We start from the raw sequence: 21,136 nt of genomic DNA, 5'->3' as shown, positions 1-21,136 counted from the left end.
TATTTTAGATAGATTGTTGCTGGGCTATACGTCTTCGTTAATGTCTGTAAACAACTCATTGACGTCATCGTGAAGCGTGTATGAAGCGGTTATTGAAATATCATGCACGGTGGATGATTATGCCATTTTATAGCTAGAACAGTAAGTTTATATGATGATTTATTTATATCATGTTTCTATTGTGGAAAATGTCGTTTCACTAGGTTTTTACGTGGGTCAGACCACTGCACATCCAAATAAGTGCCCTTAACGACCCACAGCCCGTCAGTCTCCATAGGATAACATGGGAAAACTTGACCCCCTACCTGGTGGGCCCAAATATATTTTCATCTTTCTAAAACAAATTTTCCATGTCTCACCTCCATAAAATATTGTATAAACACAGATATTTGTGCATTTACTTAAAATACATGGAGTTACAGCCCATAGACATATGCCATTACAGCCTGTTTTGCTTTCCATGTAAACAAGCATGCAATATTTAACCGCTAATGAAGTTTACTTTCGACCATCAAAACTTGTTTATCGCCTGTAACTCCGTGATAAAAGGAAATAACAGGAAGATATTTGGCTGATAGAAGGAGATTAACATGCTCTGTTTTGACTAAAGGAAGTCTGTCTATCATCATTGCACTCGGAGAAAACTGGACTGTTTCATTCGTCCCGCGTTTCAATCGTCCCGGCTCTCCCCTACTTCCAAACAAGTTCCTTTGTGTACTTTCTTATTCTGTGCGTGTCTGGATTTCAGCAGAATCCAGTTTTTCTTTGAGTCTGACTGGATTTGCTTCGCCTCTTCTGCCGTCGCCAACAGGTGTCAATCTGCAAAATCAAGATTCATGTACAGTACTGCGTGCGTGGATAAACCTTAACTGGACACTGTTTTGATGCTCAGTTAGCCTGCATGTATAACAATCAATGCCCTTAACATTCAGAGCTAAACAGCCCCGAAATCACCATAAGCATGCTGTTTATTTACATATAGTCTGGTGGGTTTGGCGATGGTGATTCTGGGTCTGTTTTATGTTAACAAAAAGGATAACAACTTCTCCGAACAACTTCGGAATCAGAAATTCACACCTGAATGTAGCATTTGTTGGCCATCGCACATCTGGTCCCAGCCACGCGAATGTTGCCTAGTGCTAACATGTGCTAACATAGACCGTTGGGTATACAGAGTAAATCAATTGGTGCCTAAAAATGTATCAGAATGCAGGAAATAAAAGTTTTTGAGCCCCTCCTTAGCCCCAGGAGAGAAAAAATCCTGGCGCTGTGCCTGTCCCCACCATTGTAAAGGTTTAGGGTTCAGATCCAATGATTGTAGTTGGACTTCTTTAGCAAGTTTTGTCTTTAAGCTTTTTGAATATTATTTATTTATCATCTGCTCTAGCTTGTCTAACATTTTAGACACAGGTACGGTGATAATAACAGTACAGAATATGTGAAATTGCACATTTCTTTTATTGTACCCTGATATTTATTTATTTTAAATCGATCAACTCAAAGATATTGAATCTAATATTGTAGTAAAAGTATAATATTCCCCTCTGAGATGTAGTAATGAATACAATAAAAACCTTTAAAAAGCTGTGTGCTGCTGGTGTCTGGTGTAATGGCGCCCCCTGGTGGACATCAGCGGGATCCTGTCTACAAGTTCCTCATTCTAAATCTAAGTGTCGCCTCAAGATTAAGTTATTGTTTTTAATGACATGAACAAGAATCATTCCAATGCTGACACTTCTGAGCTCCCGTATCAATGAATAGTGTTTCACTGTACATTTTCACAACTTGGTAATCATCAAATTTACCAGCTTTAAGGGACTGGAAGACATTTACTAATTTGTTGAGGTGGCATTTTGTACAAAATTGGGTCTAGTACTCTAAAAAAATAAATCCATGAACATTGTTTCTGTTATTTTAACGTTAGACCCAGCGACAATGGGTCGGCAGATTGCTACCGCTAGACCCAGCGACAACGGGTCGGCGGAACGCTAACGTCAGACCCAGCGACAACGGGTCGACGGAACGCTAACGCTGGACCCAGGGACAACGGGTCAGCGGAACGCTAACGTTAGACCCAGGGACAACGGGTCAGCGGAACGCTAACGTTAGACCCAGCGACAACGGGGCAGCGGAACGCTAACGTTAGACCCAGCGACAACGGGTCGGCGGAACGCTAACGTTAGACCCAGGGACAACGGGTCGGCGGAACGCTAACGTTAGACCCAGGGACAACGGGGCAGCGGAACGCTAACGTTAAACCCAGCGACAAGGGGTCAGCGGAATGCTAACGTTAGACCCAGCGATAAACGGGTCGGTGGACCGTTAACGTTAGACCCAGCGACAACTTCTCACTTACAATTTGATCGACATAAAGCCCTAAAAAAGTCAGAAAAAAGGTTCCTCAGCCAAAAGCACAAACACGCCGGAAAAAGTGACAAAAAAAGTGGAATCGCTGGAAAAAAGCGCCAAAAAGGTTTAAAAATACGCCAAAAAACGTGGAAAACTATATCGACAAAAACTAGGCGGGCCAAAATTTAAATGTGAACCTTAAAGTGCCCATATTATGAAAAAAATCAGATTTGGGGTGTTATTTTGTGTCTCTGTTGCTTCCACATGTCAACAAACTTGGAAAACAAACATCCATGCTGTTCTGAGTGAGATACGGTTTCTGAATGTGTCCTGCCTTCAGTCTCCGGGTGAGCTGATCAACATCTGCACGGCTTTCTACGTCACTAGCCGAAATGACTGTGCGACTCCCAACAAAGATGGAACAGAAGTGAGATGTCTCACTCTGTAGCTAAAACAGAGAGCTCAACACACAGGGTGAAAAGAGGAGCTGCAGCAATGTGCAGTACTACAAATATATGGTGTTTTTTGAAAATTAAACCATGTAAACCTATTCTGGTACAACCTCAAAATACAATTATGAACCTGAAAATGAGCATAAGATGGCCACTTTAAATAATACGCGGGCCGGCTCACAATGAGATCATATGCACAACGCATTTCAAATCAACAAGCTTTCCATCTGAACAGGTCCCACAGCTGAATGTGAAATTAAGCTGAAAACACACTCACACATAGTCAAACCCGGGGACAACCACTAGAGGGCGATACCCACTCATTCATGCCACCATGTTCTCTCTGGATTGAATTTCTTTACTGGGAACTCCTTAAGATGAGCCATCTATGTTTTCAAGGGGGTCCCCAACGGCACATAAGTACCTTAACGGGACAGATAGAGACAGACAGAGAGACAGACGACAGAGAGACAGAGACAGACAGACAGGCAGAGAGACAGAAACAGAAACAGAGACAGACAGAGACAGAGAGACTACAGATGGTCCGATACCATTTTTTGCTTCCCGATACCGATTCCGATTCCTGAACTTGCGTAACGGCCGATACCGAGTACCGATACTACTATTCCTGTATGGATGTGATATTATTTCTATCTTTGTTGTCGGTCTGGCTCAGGTTAAACTCTTTGTGAAACATGAACAGTACTTCTGATACTTCTAATACTGATACCAGTATCGGCTCTGATACTGCCTAAAACGCTGGAACATCTCTAAGAGAGACATACAGAAACAGAGACAGACAGAGAGACAGAGACATACAGAGACAGACAGAGAGACAGAGACAGACCGAGACAGAGACAAACAGACAGAGAGACAGAGACAGAGACAGACAGAGCGACAGAGAGAGAGAGACACACACACACATAACGAGAGCTTCACATTAATCTCACTTACGATATTCATAGAGAAGAGTTAAATACATGGGGAAGTGATAGTATCAGTGTTGGCAAACAGTGCAGTTAGGACATTGTTCTATACATTTACAGATGTTCCCATAGTATAGAGATGAAAGGGATCGGATGTTGACGGGCAAATTCTTCCAATCAGATGGAGCTTTAAACATGAATGCTTTTTCAGCTTCTACGCTAAGACTGCAGGAACCGAAATTCTCGGCCCATCGAGGGACTCATACATTGCGTCAAATGATCGTAACAATCGTAAGGATTCATTCACCGGTGGGCAGGAGTACTGATGGAAGTTTCCATGGAAATCTGGCCAACGGTTGAAAGAATATGTTGGGTATCTTGGCATGAATTACAATCCCCTTTCCATAAATCGGAGATTGATATCCGAGGCGTGATCCAGACATATTCACAATCTGAAAATATAGTGACAGACAGATGTGGGGGGGGGGGTCGGGCTGCTTTTAGTTTATTTGCGTCAACTCCCAGCATCCTCCGCCCTCTCCCGATTACAGAGGTGAGCCGTGTAATTTGACACACTGCGTCAAACAGCTGTCATTAAAGTTATAAATCAGACGCAATGGCACTCTGCATCTGCTTTTTGCCATTTCTTCAACTCTCCTTTTTTTTTTTACATCTTCACTTCTTCACACTGCTCGTCTTAAGAGCTTAATCGCAATATTTTATATATATATATATATGCTTTGTGTGTTTCTTTTGTGCCTGAATATGTACAGTCTCGCTTGGAAAATAGCAGAAAATGAAGCCACGCATGTTTGCTTTGGCTTCACACTGGCCTGCTAATTTCACTGAATGGAAAATACGATTCCTCTTTAAAAAAAAAAAAAAAACGCCATCTAAAAGGACGATTCATCCCGTCTGTCACAGTCCGATTAGCCTCAGCATCTGCGAAATCCCACGTGAATTCTTCTATACGTGTGTGTGTGTGTGCCACATATAATTAGCATAAACATAAAGCAGCAGAGAGAAGCAGAGCTTCAGTTCCACCTACACAGAAAACGTATCCGAGCAGATTTCTCTCATTTCAACGTCGACCCGCAGCTGCTGCCGTTTCTGAAGCCCCCAAATCACAGAAGCACATAAATACTGTAAAACTACACATAGCTATGTTCACTTTGTTGAAAAAAAACATGATTAGTATTAGTTAATTATTTTAACTAATCATTTTTGATTAAATGGAAATATTTTGTGTAGAAGTAAGCATAAATTAAAAACATAACTTAAGTACAACTTAAAAGAATTGAGTGATCACATGCTAAGAATGATAAAGTCCTGTTATTTCTATTGTTTCAAATAGGGATGATTTCAAAATAAACTTCATTTATATAGCACTAAGTGCTTCACCAAATAAGTCAAATCGATCATAACAAATAAATTGCAATCATAGCCTATTAAAACAGTAGCAATTTGATTGGGGCAAATGGTGCATTAGACATTACTGGAGGTGAGGGAGTTGTACCAGGCTCAGGTACTGAAAGGAAGTATGGATTCAGACAACAGTTAAAATGTCCTTGCTGACATGGAAAGCTCTGAGCGTTCTCCATTTAGGCTACGTTTACATTGCTACGTTTTGAGCCAAAAACGACCTAAGTCGGAAAGCTGGGACAGCAGGTCATTTTCAATGTAGATTCCTGTCTGAGAGAAGCTCGGGGAAAATCTTTGGATGAAAACAGAAGACTTGGCTGTACAGGAGAAGTTGGCTGATAAATCCTCAAAACGCAACGAGGCTGCAGGTGACGTCTATTCTCTGGTTCCGTGAGTGCAAACTTAATATCGAAAGAAGTAAATGAACGAGTCAAGACTGTGGCTACATTTACATCGCTAACGTTTTGAGCCAAAATCGATCATCGTGCACACAAGTGTTTTTAGCTCCAGTATCTCACCAACATTCTGGTATACTGGGCATAAACAGGAGGCAGCGTGGAGACTCCGCCTGCTGCTGGTAGTTGCCATGGTAACATTAGTAGCTTTAAGTCTCAGAGGACGAGACGTCGTGACCGATAAGACCCAATCAGGAGGGGAAACGTTGGCGACCGTCCCGGTGTTGCCAAAGGTCTCCGTTTGCGGCCGTTGAGACTGCAACACAACCCCGCAGATTCCAAACCAAAACGGGTCAGTTTCCAAATGTCTCCGGTTTAGGGACTCGGTAACGCCAGAGCAGGGGGAATGAGAGGGGGGAAACGCCAGAGCAGGGGGAATGAGAGGGGGGAAACGCCAGAGCAGGGGGAATGAGAGGGGGGAACACCAGAGCAGGGGGAATGAGAGGGGGAAACGCCAGAGCAGGGGAGTGTAAATGTAGCTTCAGCAGGTGGATGCTGTGAGAAAGAGAGATGGGAAGGTATTTTCAAAACGTCGACCCACGCTCAACGGGCTGATCTTTAACGCCGAGGGGCTGCTGAATTAGAGCAAGTCGTAACCTGAATAGAGAATACGCAGGCCAGACAAAAAGGTTTGGGCCGTCAACAAAGATCACACGCCTGGGTGGATTTCAAAGCACGTTGGCATTGCTTTTTTTTGTTCTTCAGCGTTCAAAGCTCCCGCCGAGCAGGGAAATGTGACAGTAGCTACTCCGTTTTGGACGGCGAGGATACAAGTGTGAGGGATTATCATCCCGGAGAATACACAGACAAAACACGAAATCCTGTTCATGGCCACCCACGCATAAGGACAGACAAGAAAGGTACAGAAACACAAGAAGAGATGAAAGCTCCATGAGCTCTGTCAGCAGTTTTTTGGAAAGAATCCACCGAGGATGAATGTTTTGCAGCTGAGATAAACTGGCTTTTGACAGGCCTGGGTTTGCAGCACATTTTGGGGAACACAAATGGTGAAGGAGAAAGGGTTTAAACAAGTCTTAAAGTCAGGTTTTCTCTCCACAAAATCATCACAATGGAGAATACCTATGGGGGGTTGGCAATTGGCTGTAGATAATACCAACAACTCAGTGACTTCACCAGATGCAGAGGCCTAAGGCTTTCAAAACTCACAATCTACAATTCTTACAAAACGTACTTACAAAGACCATCAGTACAGTCGTCAGTTATAGTTTTTTTTTAATCAAACATACAGGAGGAAATATTGGATTTGTTGGGGACTATTTTCAGTGGACTATTACTCCACAGCGCTGTGCGTCCGAAGTCCCACACTAACGGAACAGTATGTGAGATTTTTTAGTGTGTCCGAAACCTTAGTACGAAACCAATAGTACATGAGTTGCATACTATTTCAGGTAAAATATGACAGTATGCAATCCTGGACACTACGCCGGCATAAGTATCCCACAATGCAAAGCGGTGGGTAACGACAACGATTATAACAGCCAAACGGACAGAAACTAAGGAGTTCTGTAACGTCCATAACGCTCTAGTTTAAACAACTGTTGGTTTAGTTTTTCACCTCTTTCAGTAATTTAAAAGTTATCGGGCGATGGCGCTAGAGCGGAGGCAGGCAGGAGTTACCATGGTTACGGGTCTCCAAGTCAAACGGGCAAGGCGGCTCTCAGGAAGTGTACTGTTTGAATAGTATGCGTGTTGAGTATGTAGTGCAGAGTACTTTGTCCTGTATGTAAATGCACCATAAAGACCCAATCAAAGCATATTTCTTTGCATTTACAGAGACTTTGAGATTGAACCAGAGATGTTTTGTCTATAAGCCCAGCGAGTTCTCTCCGGATATATTCAGATAAATCAGTAAACCTGGCCACTCTTTTGCTTCCAGACTGACTAATCCCACATGAGACGTAAAACCAAACTTATTTTCAGGAACACAAAGCGCACATGGTACAATTACACCAAACAGAGTCAAAAAACATTTCCCTCATCACCCTTTGACATGGCAGCGGCTTTGAGTCGAACAAAACCATAATAATAAGATGCGAGAGAGACAGTCGGGATGTAAACACAATGACTGCAGAAATAAATCCGTAAAACAGCAGAAAAAGTTATGTGTGTAGCTACAGTAAAGAACATTTTATGTTAGGCCTAAATAAAAAGAATTATTCTCAGTTGGTGAACTTCTGAAAACGTTGGGAAAATAAATTAAAAAAATGTCGGGAAAAAGCACCAAAACATTGGAAAAAGTGCCAAAAACTTCTTAATCAGCAACAGACGTCAAAGAAAGTGTCACAAAGGTCGAAAAAAGCAACAAAAACATTGGAAAAACTCCCAAAATGTTGATAAAAAGGCAACAAAAAGGCAGCAAAAAAGGCGACAAAAGGCGAAAAATGCAACAAAAAGGTGACAAAAAGGCAGCAAAAATGGCGACAAAGAGGCCGCGACAAAAAGGCAGCAAAAAAGGCGACAAAACGGCAGCGAAAAAGGCAGCGACAAAAAGGCAGCAAAAAAGGCGACAAAACGGCAGTGAAAAAGGTGACTAAAAGGCAGCGACAAAGGCAGCAAAAAAGATGACAAAAGGCAGCGAAAGGCGACAAAAAGGCAGCAAAAAAGTTGCTAATCAGCAACAAACGTCAATGAAAGTGTGACAAAAGAAGAAGAAAAAAAGCAACACAAACATTGGAAAAATTCCCAAAATGTTGAAGAAAGTGACAACGTGGACTTCTGTAATCTCCCAAAACCGACCTGCGTGGCGGCGCACATACTTCACAAATCAAAATGTCAAAAAACTTCAAGTACAACTGTGAATTCTATGGACAATTTCTGTTATAATACACAGACACATTTGTTCGAGTGTAGCAGGAAAATAACATGTCCCTCATCACCCTTTGACATGACAGCGGCTGAGTGGAACAGACCATAATAACAAGATGCGAGAGAGACAGTCGGGCTGAATGAACGAACGCAGACAAAGGTACATTTGGCACGAGACCGAGAAGGACGAAACACGTGTACTTTCTGTCCCTGGATATCTTTCTTTTTTTGACTCACAGCGTAACCAAAACTACCATCTAGTTGTCTTTGCATAATCCCTTAAAAACATTTATGAGATAGGCTGCGTGACTTTAAATCTAAACAGTGGAGAGATAAGGAAGTGACTATAGACACTACAGGCAAAAAAAAGTGTCAATAAAGTATCGATAATTGTCAAAATATGGCAGACGGAAAGACAATGTGATTATTAAAGGCTGTTTTCTCAAAATTTGTTTTTCTCAGACTCTGAGCCAGAAATCTCCTCTTCAGTACCTCCATCAAACTGTCCCCTTTCATTCCTATCTATATTCTGAAGGTTTGTTCCACTGGGAGTTGTTCACATATCATTCATAACCTGAGTTATGTGACATTTTTATACCTAAAAATGTGCAGAAAATGGATTCCAATGGCTGTTGACACCATTTTCTGATTCACCGAGTCATAAAAAGAGATATCCTAAACCCCCTTTGTGAAAAAAACCTTTGACTCCAATATGTCGACAAAATCTCATCCAGTGTTCAGATTCCTGTTCTGGAAACGTGAACATTAGTGCATATTTAACAACAAAATGCCTAATATTCCATATTTAAACATAAACATTTCAGAAAACTTGTAATGAAAAAGATGTAATCAACTGGGGAAGTTTCATGGTGATATCTACGTATTAGTTATCGTAGATATTCTCCCCTTAATTAACAACATTACCAAAACTAACTTGCGTAATCCCTTTAAAAATATTCAAGAGACATATAACATCAGATCCAAACAGTGGAAAGATAAACTGAATAGCATTTTTCATTGCTTTCTTATAGAATTAAAATTTCAGAGAGTACCCGTGATTTTTTTAATGGCTTATAGCTGATCCATAAAGCATTATTGAATGTTTATATTTATTAACATTAGGCATTAGTAACAAGTTGTAAAGTTTTACTTATTAGAAATCTCATTCAGATAACACACAGTCAGTAAAAAAAAATAATATATATATATATATAGATGATATTACACTCTATCAATCTTAACAAATAAATCCGTAAAATAACAGTAAAAGTTCTGGCAGCTTGTTTCCCGGACTTTGTGTGTAGCTACAGTTAAAATACAGAACATTTTCTGTTAGGCCTGTTATAAAACAACACGGTCTCACGGCAGTTCGTGAAATGGTCACGTTATTTATAATCTATTGATTCGTGTACACGAACATGTTTCTCTGTTTTTTTTCGTGGTGTTCAGCACGTAGAAGAACGGGGAAAGGAAACGTGACACGCGGGACACGATTCCCCTGTCTCCGGGGTGAAAGTCCTGTGTTGTTTGACCCATCCACCCCCCCCCCCCCCCCCCAACCAACCTCCTTACGCAGATTTTCGGCCTTTCATACTACTCGCTACTGTAGCCAAGATAAACTTGTGCGTGTACACGAATCAATAGATTCAATTTCACGAACTGCCGTGAGACTGGGTGGTACAAAATATTCTCTCATGCAAAGCTGATCAGTTGAAAAAAAAAAAACTTCAAAAATGTCGAAAAACACGACAAAAATGTTGGGAAAAGAGACAGTTTGAAGACCAAAGGAAGGCAACAATAGGTCGGAAAAAAGCGACATTTTCGAAAAAAAGAAGAGACAAAAACGTAAACAAGCAGCCAAAATATCGGAAAAAAAATTCCAAAATGTGACAACTTTCACTGTAACCCCCAAAACCGACCTCCGTGGCCGCCAAAAAGTTGTCGGAGCGCAAATTATGCAATTTGAAATGTGAAATAACAAAACAAAAATACAACTGTGAATCACTTTGTATGGACGATTTCTGTTGAAATATACAGACATGTATCACTGTAACAAATTACCGTAAAAATGTGGGATATTTGTTACAGTGTACAAATGTTAACACACAGATATTTCTTAGAGTGTAGCTGGTTATTTTACAGGCCGAGAAGCCGCCTCGAGTCACATTTAAAAAAAAAAAAATTGTTTTGCCGATAGTCAACAAGCCAAAGTTGCAGTTGCAAGCGAGTTTCGGCAGGTTGCCGAAGTGGCTTGTGCGATATGAAGAATGTACTCTATATTGCAAGTAATAAAGAAGATCATTTGAATAGTAACTCACAACAATGCACAGTGTAACTGCCACTTAGCTCCGAGAGCTGCTGGGAATTCCCCGCCCTGATTAAAAGCTTCGGAAACCCAAAATACGAGCCAGGCAACACACAAGTTCAATTACAAAGAGTTTAATCCCAAAAATACTTTTTTTTTTTTTTTCACATTCCCATTTTGGCATGTAACACATTGTTTGGTCTCGCTGTATCTTGGCTGTAACACTATAACTGTATAATTTACATTGTCTGAAGTCCTGGCTGTCATGCAATGTTGAACACAGCTCCGCTGATTACTGCAGAAAGAAAAAAAGAAAAGAAAAGAAAAAAAGGATGCCACGTTCACGTCGGAAATGTTATTTAGACTATCTACCCACCCCGTGGTTATTAAATATATGTGTGCATTTTGGTAGCATTCCAAGATATTTAATGATGACCAAATTAAGCTCAGAACACACCTCTACTTAAAGAAAAAGGAGGAACATGCTACAGTTTCTCGTTCAACATCCATAGTTTGGTTATTTTGTTGACATCTCCTCGTTCCTTTTTCCCGTTTTGACGTGAACGCAGCATTAGACAACAGTCCGTGTGAGACATTCAACTGTCCTTGTCAGTTAAGACAAAAATATGCTAATTTCTGGGACTTTCTCGTGAACTATTCTGCAAGCTGTCAACCATCTGGGTGGAACATGGTGTTAAAAGGGGAAGTTCAGGTGTTTTGAAGTGGTGTCGGATAATACCAACATGTTCTCACGAACGGGTCTGTGCAATATAGTACGAAAATGTATTGCACGCCACTACGTATGGTATCCTGCGAAACTAGGTCGACGGTCGGCTGGTCACGTGACACTGGCTTACAGAGCTCCGCCATATCAGCGGTAGTACTTGGTAGTGCGGTGACTACGGTTACGTTTAGGCACCAAAACGACTAGTTCAGGAAAAAAAAGATTAGTTCTAACCCTTTTAAACCCCAAAGTCACACCATAACACTAACAAACTAACTAATTGATCGAGGCAGCGGTAGACCAGCAACTCCCGTGTTCTGCGAGGTAAAATCAAACCATCTACGGGTAAAATGACTGTTTTTGTTAAAGGAGTCTGGTGGCTTTGAAGAGAGCAAAGGTAACGGCTTCAGTTCCCCCGTCGCAGAGGGCCGTCTGACAGCAAGGTAAAGCGCTGAAAATATTCTACATAAAGCGGACACTTAAACTTAATCCCCCCCCACACAGCATGTTTTGGTTCATCAATGAACTAGAGGAAAAACTTTGTGATTAAACATCATCCAAGAAGAGGAAAAGTCCATTTTTTTATGTTTAGGAGCAGCAGAACAGGTTCCAGCCTGTTGGTTTGTTTCACTTTACATCATCGTTACAGGAAGACACTTTGCTCCTCGTCACTGCCAGCAGGTCGACACCATGTGGGACGCTTTCTCAACAACTCGGAGGAACAGCTGATACCAAAACTGTTGATTTTAGGACCGTTTTATTTTCAACCTGGACCCTATTTTTCTATGTTTTTTGTGTCTAAGTGACTGATGGGAACAACAATCTTTGACGTTGGTCCAGCATTCGCTAAACCAACCAGACTCCATGTAAATAAACAGTCATTTTAGCATCGTAAAATACACTTCAATCAAAGTCGACAGAAACAAAATAAAACTATGAAAAGCCGTTTTGGGTCGTCTTTCCACTTTTCCAACCATCACAACTCTAGTTTTGGTCGAAATAAACAAATAGTTTACCGATTTACATGTGAAAATATGTTGGCTCTATACACGCTAAAAGTATTGTTTTTTTTAAATGGAGTTTGGTGGGTTTAGCGTTAGCGACTTCAGAGCTGTTTCTGGTTGAACAGAAAGGTCTCAAAGAGGTTTTAAAAAGGTCTATCTCTGTAGGGATCCTTTCATTAATGTTGTCAGACACTTAGAATATTAATCTGAACCTGTTAGCAAGAAATAAAGCACTTTTAGTGGACCAAATTGACAATGCACATTTGCCACATAGAGTTACATTGCAGCCCGGTTTGTGGCTGCCGGTCACAGCGTTCACGCTAAATACTGGACCAATGTCAGAGATTGTTGTTCCTAATAGGAAAAAAGGGTCCAGGTTGAAAAAAAAACAAAAAAAACTTTAATCTGTATCCTTTAAATGAAACAGATTTGTCTTGAGTCTTGGGCCCAAACTAAATAGTTTGAGATCTCATGAACAGTCTGCTTTGTTGAGCCACAGCGCTACAAAAGCTGGATTCTGAAAAAAAATTAAATAATTCCTATCGTGTTGAAACTTCAGGGACCTTATTAGTCAACTGAACTGGAATATTTAGGCTGAGCACCCTCCAGATCCTCAACAAAAGAGTCACGGCGTCATCGCCACCAATCCATTTCAGGTTTAAATTTTCACCTCAGAGTGGCAGGGAGGGTTGTACGGAAGATGATTAGGGCCACGTGTGGAAAATGTGTTTGAGTTCAAAGTCTAAATTCTGACTTTTGAGTTTTTTTTGTTTCAAAGCAAAAACACAACAACAACAACTCATAATTCTGAGGAAAAAGTCTGAATTCGGAGGGTTTTTTTTTTTTCAGAATTATGACTTTTTTCTCATTAAAAAAACTCAACTTTTTTGTTGTATTCTGACTATTCTAAGAATTATGAGTTGTTTGTTTTTTAACTTTAAAACAAACAAAAAACTCAGAATTCTGAGAAAAGTCAGAATCTATTATTTCTTTTACTTTAAAAAAACCGCAGAATTCATTTTTAAAGTAAAAAAAAAAAAGTAGATTCTGAGTTTTTTCCTCAGAATTATGAGTGTTTTTTGTTTTTAAATAAAAAAACAACTCAAAATTCTGAGAAAATGTCAGAAAAAAACAAAAAAAACTAAATTCTGACTACGTTTTTTTCAGAATTATGAGTTGTTTTACTTAAAAAAAGACTCAGAATTCAGAGATAAAAGTCAAGTCTATTTTTTTACTAAAAAACAAAACAAAAAAAACCTCAGAATTGAGAAAAAAAATTGTCTATTTTTTTACTTAAAAAAAAAAATGGCCCTAATCGTCTTCCGTAGCGTTGTAAATAACAAACCACCAAAGGATGGAAGAGATGGAGAGCTTTGACTTCGCAGGGGAGTCATCTTTGGTGTAACACCGTCACACGGCATCCGTGCGTCCCGGACCACAGCACTCTGCCGATAGATCCATACGCTTCATAAAACATCTCCGCTATAACATCATACGATCCTATTCATATTCCTATACGTCAGGGACTCCCTCACAGAGCCTGTAAAAAGGCAAGGTTTCAATACATTTTTCCAGATATTTAAGATCGTTAGGATTGTTTTTGTGAGTTGATGTCATTCATATTCATACTATATCATTATTTAGTTGTTCTCTGCCATTTAAAACGTTTGCTTTGCCTGCATTATGTCCCCTAATGAGTTTAGAGTGACAATATTGATATATATATATTTTGTTTGTTCATGTACTTTAGGATCACTATAAATATATTTCTGTCATATATGGAGACTTGCAATGTTTCAGTGATGATCAATAATGATATTTATGCTTTGATGGTTTTTTTTTTAAATCTGCTATATATACAGTGGTGGAATGTAACTAAGTACATTTACTCAAATACAGTATGGTACTTCGGTAGCCTACAGATGTTGAGGTACTTGTACTTTACTTGAGTCTTTTTCTTTTCATGCCACTTTCTACTTCTACTCCGCTACATTTCAGAAAGAAATATTGTACTTTTTACTCCACTACATTACTCTGTTACAGCTTTAGTTACTAGTTACTTTACACATTAGGATTCCTGCACACAGAACACATGTAGTTTATAAAACCTGAAGTTACTACATTTTCCTGATGATACTTTCATACTTTTCCTTAAGTGACACTTTCAATGCAGGACTTTTGCTTGTAACAGAGTATTTTTTTTATAGCGTTGTATTTTACTTAAGTAGCCTAAAGGGTCTTAATACTTCTTCCACCACTGTATATATAGGCTATAGGCTTATCACTGCAAAGTTCTCTCTCTCTCTATATATATATATATATATATATATATATATATATATATATAAATAAAAAGGAATCACTGCCATCACTGCCTCTTCTTCTTCTGCTTCAGCGACTTCCTCCTCTTCACTATCATCTCGTACAGCTTGTCCATGCCCTCGTGCAGCCCCTCTCCGATGATGGCGCACGCGGGCTGGACGTGGTACGGCGTGGAGGGGCTCAGCTCGGCCAGAGCCAGCTGCCGCTCGATCTCCGCGACGTCCAGCGCCCGCGGCAGGTCCTGCTTGTTGGCCACGACGAGCAGCGGCGTGCCCTGGTTCTCCGAGAAGCGCGTGATCTTGTGCAGCTCGGCGCGGGCCTCCTCCAGCCTCTCGGCGTCCACGGAGTCCACCACGTACACGATGCCGTCCGTGCAGCGGCTGTACGGCTTCCACAGGGGCCGCAGCTTCTCCTGGCCGCCGACGTCCCAGAAGTGGCAGCTGATGCCGCGCGACGCGCCCGCGCCGCCCAGCCGGATCCGCTCCGTGTTGAAGCCGATGGTGGGCACCGTGTTGACGAACTCGTTGAATTTCAGGCGGTACAGCACGGTGGTTTTGCCCGCGGAGTCCAAGCCGAGCATGACTATGTGCAAGGACTGGAAGGCGCCCAGATTGGAGAAGCTGTTCCCCATGTCGCAGCCCCGGGCTGGGGTGGGATGGAAAGACTGAACCCGCGCCGCTCCCGCGTTTAGCGACTGCGGAGGGCGCCGCGGCGGCGGCACTCCGGCAGCGAGACAAGCCGCAGCATCCCTGGACTCACTCCAAACAGCAGCAACGGCCGTCCGCAAAACCAGTCAAATCATCACACAAACACACCGTTTTTTAATTTTTTACCGCGCGCCCCGCTTTCCAAACGTCATATCACGTTTCCGCATCTGCGTGTGTCTCTGAGCGCGTTGCAGTGCAGCAGCTATCTTCATGTAGTGACACACACACAAGTGATGGGGTGTGTGTGTGTGACGCGTGGACCAGCCTCTTTAATGTTGCCGTGAAAAGATGCGTCAAGCTGAATTAGACAAATATAAACTTATATAGACTTCCGGTTAAGCAATACAGGCGCCTCAAAAATAAAAGCCTCGTCTGTTCTGATGGGAAAGATTGTAGCCTACTTTTTACTCCACTACATTCATCTGTTACAGCTTTAGTTACTAGTTATTTTACACATCAAGATTCCTGCACACAAAACACATGGAGTTTATAAAAACGGAACTCCCGTAATGCAGCACGGTAAGGTCGAAGGAGGTTTTATTTTGTATTCGTGTTCTGGCTTTGTTGTTTCCTCTGCGCACTGAGCTGCCCTCCGCTGCTTAAACTCTGACACCTCGTGGTGGAATATGACAACTACGTTCAAGGGGGTTAAAACGTGTGTGTGTGTGTGTGTGTGTGTGTGTGTGTGTGTGTGTGTGTGTGTGTGTGTGTGTGTGTGTGTGTGTGTGTGTGTGTGTGTGTGTGTTAAATGCCCCCATAATAGCTTGGACCAGTGTAGCAATAATCAATGAGTTTATCATGTTTATACATGTTTGCATACATCAACAATAAACAATAGACGACAAGGAATTTGCCTTGGTTGTTGGTGGTGCATACTGTACATACATAAGCATATTAAAACACAATATGAAACAAACACGAAATTCTGAAACAAATATGTGCATACAACTGTTAACTGTTTAATGTTAAGAAAGAAAAAAAAAAAAAGAGGCTGTATGGATTAGTGGAGGATGTCCTGCAATGCCCTGCTGTGCCCTGCTACACTCTGCAGTGCCCTGCTACGTCCTGCAATGCCCTGCTGTGCCCTGCTACGTCCTGCTACGCTCTGCAGTGCCCTGCTACGTCCTGCAATGCCCTGCTGTGCCCTGCTACATCCTTCTACGTCCTGCTGTGCTCTGCTACGTCCTACTACGCTCTGCAGTGCCCTGCTACATCTTGCTATGTCCTGCCGTGCCCTGCTACATCCTGCTACGCTCTGCAGTGCCCTGCTAGATCCTGCTACGCCCTGATACGTCCTGCTGTTCCCTGCTACGCTCTGCAGTGCCCTGTTAAATCCTGCTACGTCCTGCTGTTCCCTGCTACATCCTGCTACGCTCTACCGTGCCCTGCTACATCCTGCTATGCCCCGCTACGTCCTGCTGTGCCCTGCTACATCCTGCTATGTCCTGCTACGTCCTGTTGTACCCTGCTACGTCCTGCTATGTCCTGCTACGCCCTGCAGTGCCCTGCTACGTCCTGCTGCGTCCTGCTATGCCCTGTAACGCCCTGCAGTACCCTCCTACACCATGAACTACTACAACTACTATTTCTGGTCATTGTTCCATTATCTTTATTGTGACTATTACTGCCACTGTTCATCACACCCCCAACCGGCACCGTCAGACACCGCCTACCAAGAGCCTGGGTCTGTCCCAGGTTTTTCCTCGCCACTGTCGCACTAACTGCTCGCTCTTGGGGGAATTACTGGAATTGTTGGCGCTTTGTAAATTATAGAGTGGTCTAGACCTGCTCTATATATGTGTAAAGTGTCTTGAGATAACTCTTGTTATGATTTCATACTATCAATAAAATTGAAAAGAAATGGTAAACATGACCTAATAACCCTAAATGATGCATTAGTTGTAGCACATCAGCTAAAACATGCATAACAGTACAAGCATGTTGTGAGAAATAACATCTATAACATATTCAAAGTCCTGAAAGATCCAAGTGGTGGAAAGTATTGAAAGATACTGAAATCGGTGATGCTACAATAACAATATTTGAACTAACACACAGTCACCGTGAAACTTCCCCAGTTGATTATTTACAAGACAATATTTTTTTTTATGTTTCAAGTTTCCTGAAACTTTATGTTTAATTATGCAAATGAGGCACTATCTGATTGAATATGTGGCACGGCCCTTTATAACTGTCCGCCACTAGATGGCAGCAACATGTTGCTGCCACGTAGCGGAGTAGAAGTAGAAAGTGGCATGAAAAGAAAAAAGACTCAAGTAAAGTAACAAGTACCTCAACATTTGGACTCAAGTACAGTACTGGAGTACATGTACTTAGTTACATTCCACACACAATGTTTCATCAATGAGTCCACCTCATCGTACTGTGTTCCATTGGGTGCATTTGGGTAATTTGAACATCTTGTTGTAGCTCAGAAAGTGTCTAGTCTCACATTGAATCAGAGCACAAACACCATTATTGATCATCACTGCAACATTGAAAGTCTCCATATATGACAGAATTATACAGTTTAATGGTGATGATTGTCACTCTAATCTCAGATTAGGGGACATAATGCAGCCAAAGCTGTCTGAACTCCATTCACCAACATTTTAAATGGCAGAGAACAACTCAATAATGATATAGTATGAATATGAATGACATAAACTCACAAAAAAAACAATCATTAAATGTACTTAGTGACATTCCCACTGCTAAAACACATGAGATTTTGAGAATGCAATAGCCATAGATATAAAACATATATAGTATTATATCTATGGCAACAACAACACCAGGGCCACGTTCAGCGCCGAGAAAACGTAGCAACACGTTTTTTAAAACTCAAACGGGGTGTGCGTTGAACATCGTGTTGTGTGCGCAGGCGCTCTGCCTTTTGAGTTTACAGACACGTCTCTGCTGATTGGCTATCAACGAACGAGAGACACGCCCACCAAACCGGAGAAAACACAACTCAAAGCCGTTTCACACATGGATGTATTAAGAGAACGGTTTCACACCGTTCCGAGGAAACATGTCGTTCAACACGGAAACCATAGCAACACGGTGCACACGTTTAGAGATTGAACGTGCGCCCCAGAATTGTGTGTGCGCACGCAGCACTTACCGCACGTCTGTCCATCTTGGAAGAGGAATCCCTCCGCCGTTGCACTGAAGTTTTTCCTGTTCCAAACTTGAAAACACACACACACACACACACACACACACACACACACACACACACACACACACACACACGTGTTTTTTTTTCCAACTCCTGTGGCTGCTCACATTTCCCGCTCAGGATCATGTGGGCGTGGCCAGAGACCAGGCTTGATCTGATTCCTGTGTGACGTTTACTGCGTTTGTAAAAGGTGGGAAAAACGTTTATCATGGAGGTATAGACACATTTATAATATACGTTTCAATGCTTTTCAGTCACTTACACACAAAAACATAGGAAAACAGGGTCCAAGTTGAAAAAAAAACTAAGTTTGGTGACCTCAGCAATACACAAATGAAACCTTTTAACAAGGTCTAAACAGCCAGAAGGAATGAAAACACTTGTGTTGATATGTTTGAGTCCCTAAACACACACAGATGCACACAGCAACACACCCTGAGTTATCAAGACCTCACTAATTGTTCTCTGTGCCCTCCTCCTCCATCGATTTCCCTGCTAATGTGTGTGTGTGTGTGTGTGTGTGTGTGAGATCAATGAAACAAATTATAAAACGCATGCACACACACACCCAGACAGACACACACACACACACACACACACACACACACACACACACACACACACACACACACACACACACGCACGCACGCACGCACGCACGCACGCACACACACACACACCCACACAGACACCCTGACTTAATAAGACCACAACCAACTCTAATTCCACTCCTCTCTCTAACAAGGCTGAGTCACCTGAACGCCTCGCGCCCTAACAGTCTTCCCATCCACAAAACGAGCGCCTCCTTCACTGATTTGCCTCTAATCTGTTCCAGTGTCTCCCCTCGCTGTTCCTCAGGTAACGGACGACGAGCAGCCGCCAGACGTTGAGAAAGGTGAAGCGAAAACGAGACAGGCTTCTCTGCAAGCGGGTTAACACTTCCTTCACCTGAAGAAAAACACGGAGGAGGAAAGTGACATGAAACGTAACCATTTTTCCCAAGAATTTTGAAAAGAAAATTGGCTATGAGCTTGGACCAGTCATTTCATGTTGGACTGTTGAATGGTTTCTAGTTCATTTGTCCAGATAACATATCATTTTTTAGGGTCAAACACACAATTTGTATGCAACAATTTGTGCCTTGTCTGCATCAATTTGTAGTGCAAATGTCTTAAATTATTATTATTATTATTTTTTAATTATTCTCCTGTAGGCCTATTGTTCAAAACATTCTGTAGCAGCCTTCATTCAAAACATCCCACGTGACACAGGTCAAGATGGCATGGTCCACTAAAGGCGCTGACGCACCAACCCGATTATCGGCCGTCGGACAGTCTGGCGAGGTCGGTGACTCGAGTCTGTTCGGTGCGATCCGTGCCGTCGTCAGTCGGAGGCACCGTCGGCGTTCATTTTGGCCGATTTGACTTGTTCAATCGGCCAGTGGGCAGTTGGACAAAAGGACCAATCTGATTGGTTGAGTGCTCTAGCCCTTGACTAGCGAATCAGTGCTTCTTCCACGAGAAGAAGTCCGAGAGCTGACAACGCCAGTATCTTCTCATTACTAGCCATCGTTGTTTTCTTGCGTTCAGCAAGTAATGACCACAACGATCCTTCTTGACTGCTATCGACGCTCTCTGATGAAAACAATGACTGACGACAGCGTGCTCTGTGTTTACGAGGTCTAGTTCCGTCATCTCCGGTTTTCATTTTTTTGGGGCGACAATACAGATTGGCGCCGCCTGCTGTTATGGAGACATATTACGTCTCGCGCACGCGCAGAACCTACGCGCAAGTTGGCGTCGCTTCGGTGTGTTCCGAGGCACCTTTTGGACCGCCGGGAGCAGACTCGGCCGTCGGGTTGGCGTGTCAGAGCCTTAAGGGTGTCTTATATCGTTGGGAAACATATATTTACAGGTAAGAAGGATATTGCATGTTTTGAGCCCCCTGAACGGTTATTTTTTTTTTTAATCTCTTTTGGGTTTTTTAGTCCATATTCTTTTTTGGGCATTTTCAGGCCTTTATTTGACAGGACAGCTGAAGACATGAAAGGGGAGTGAGAGGGGGGGAATGACATGCAGCAAAGGGCCGCAGGTCGGAGTCAAACCTGCGGCCCACTGCGTCAAGGACCAGACCTTTATGTATGGGGGCATGCTCTACCAACTGAGCTACCCGGGCGCCTGTATTCCAGATTCTTTTAAGTGGGGACAAATCTACCTCTTCTAAATATTGGACAAAAAGGTCTATCTCTGTAGGGATCCTTTCCATAATGTTGTCAGACACGTAGAATATTAATCTGAGGCTCTCAGCAGCAAAAACTGCACTTTCAGTGGACCAAATTTACGATGCACATTTGCCCCATAGGATGACAATGCAGCCCGGTTCCCAGGTCACAGCGTTCTTGCTCATTACTGGACTTATTTGAAAGAGTGTTGTTCCCATCAGTCACTTACACACAAAAAC

General features: G+C 42.2%; 1 protein-coding gene and 1 long non-coding RNA gene across 2 annotated transcripts in view; both read right to left on the bottom strand.

Moving 5' to 3' along the window:
- The window catches only part of LOC144512983 (uncharacterized), a 29,786-nt gene extending 11,000 nt beyond the window's left edge, over positions 1-18,786 (bottom strand). The window contains exon 1 of the long non-coding RNA XR_013501061.1: positions 18,620-18,786. This is a non-coding gene — a long non-coding RNA (uncharacterized LOC144512983). The remainder of the gene's footprint in view (positions 1-18,619) is intronic.
- LOC144512982 (ADP-ribosylation factor-like protein 4C) lies at positions 14,832-15,698 on the bottom strand. Its single transcript, XM_078244014.1, has one exon. The coding sequence runs from the start codon at positions 15,414-15,416 to the stop codon at positions 14,832-14,834; it is 585 nt and encodes a 194-aa protein (XP_078100140.1). The 5' UTR covers positions 15,417-15,698.
- Positions 18,787-21,136: the final 2,350 nt, after the last annotated feature.

This window comes from Sander vitreus, chromosome 24, assembly GCF_031162955.1.
Source record: "Sander vitreus isolate 19-12246 chromosome 24, sanVit1, whole genome shotgun sequence".
Taxonomy (NCBI): Eukaryota; Metazoa; Chordata; class Actinopteri; order Perciformes; family Percidae; genus Sander; species Sander vitreus.
Note: the sequence above shows the minus strand (reverse complement) of the source record. Positions and strands in the feature narration are given on the sequence as shown.

What these genes read in the sequence shown, in the direction of transcription:
- LOC144512982 (XM_078244014.1), bottom strand. Translation starts at nt 15,416, where the DNA reads ATGGGGAACAGCTTCTCCAATCTGGGCGCCTTCCAGTCCTTGCACATA.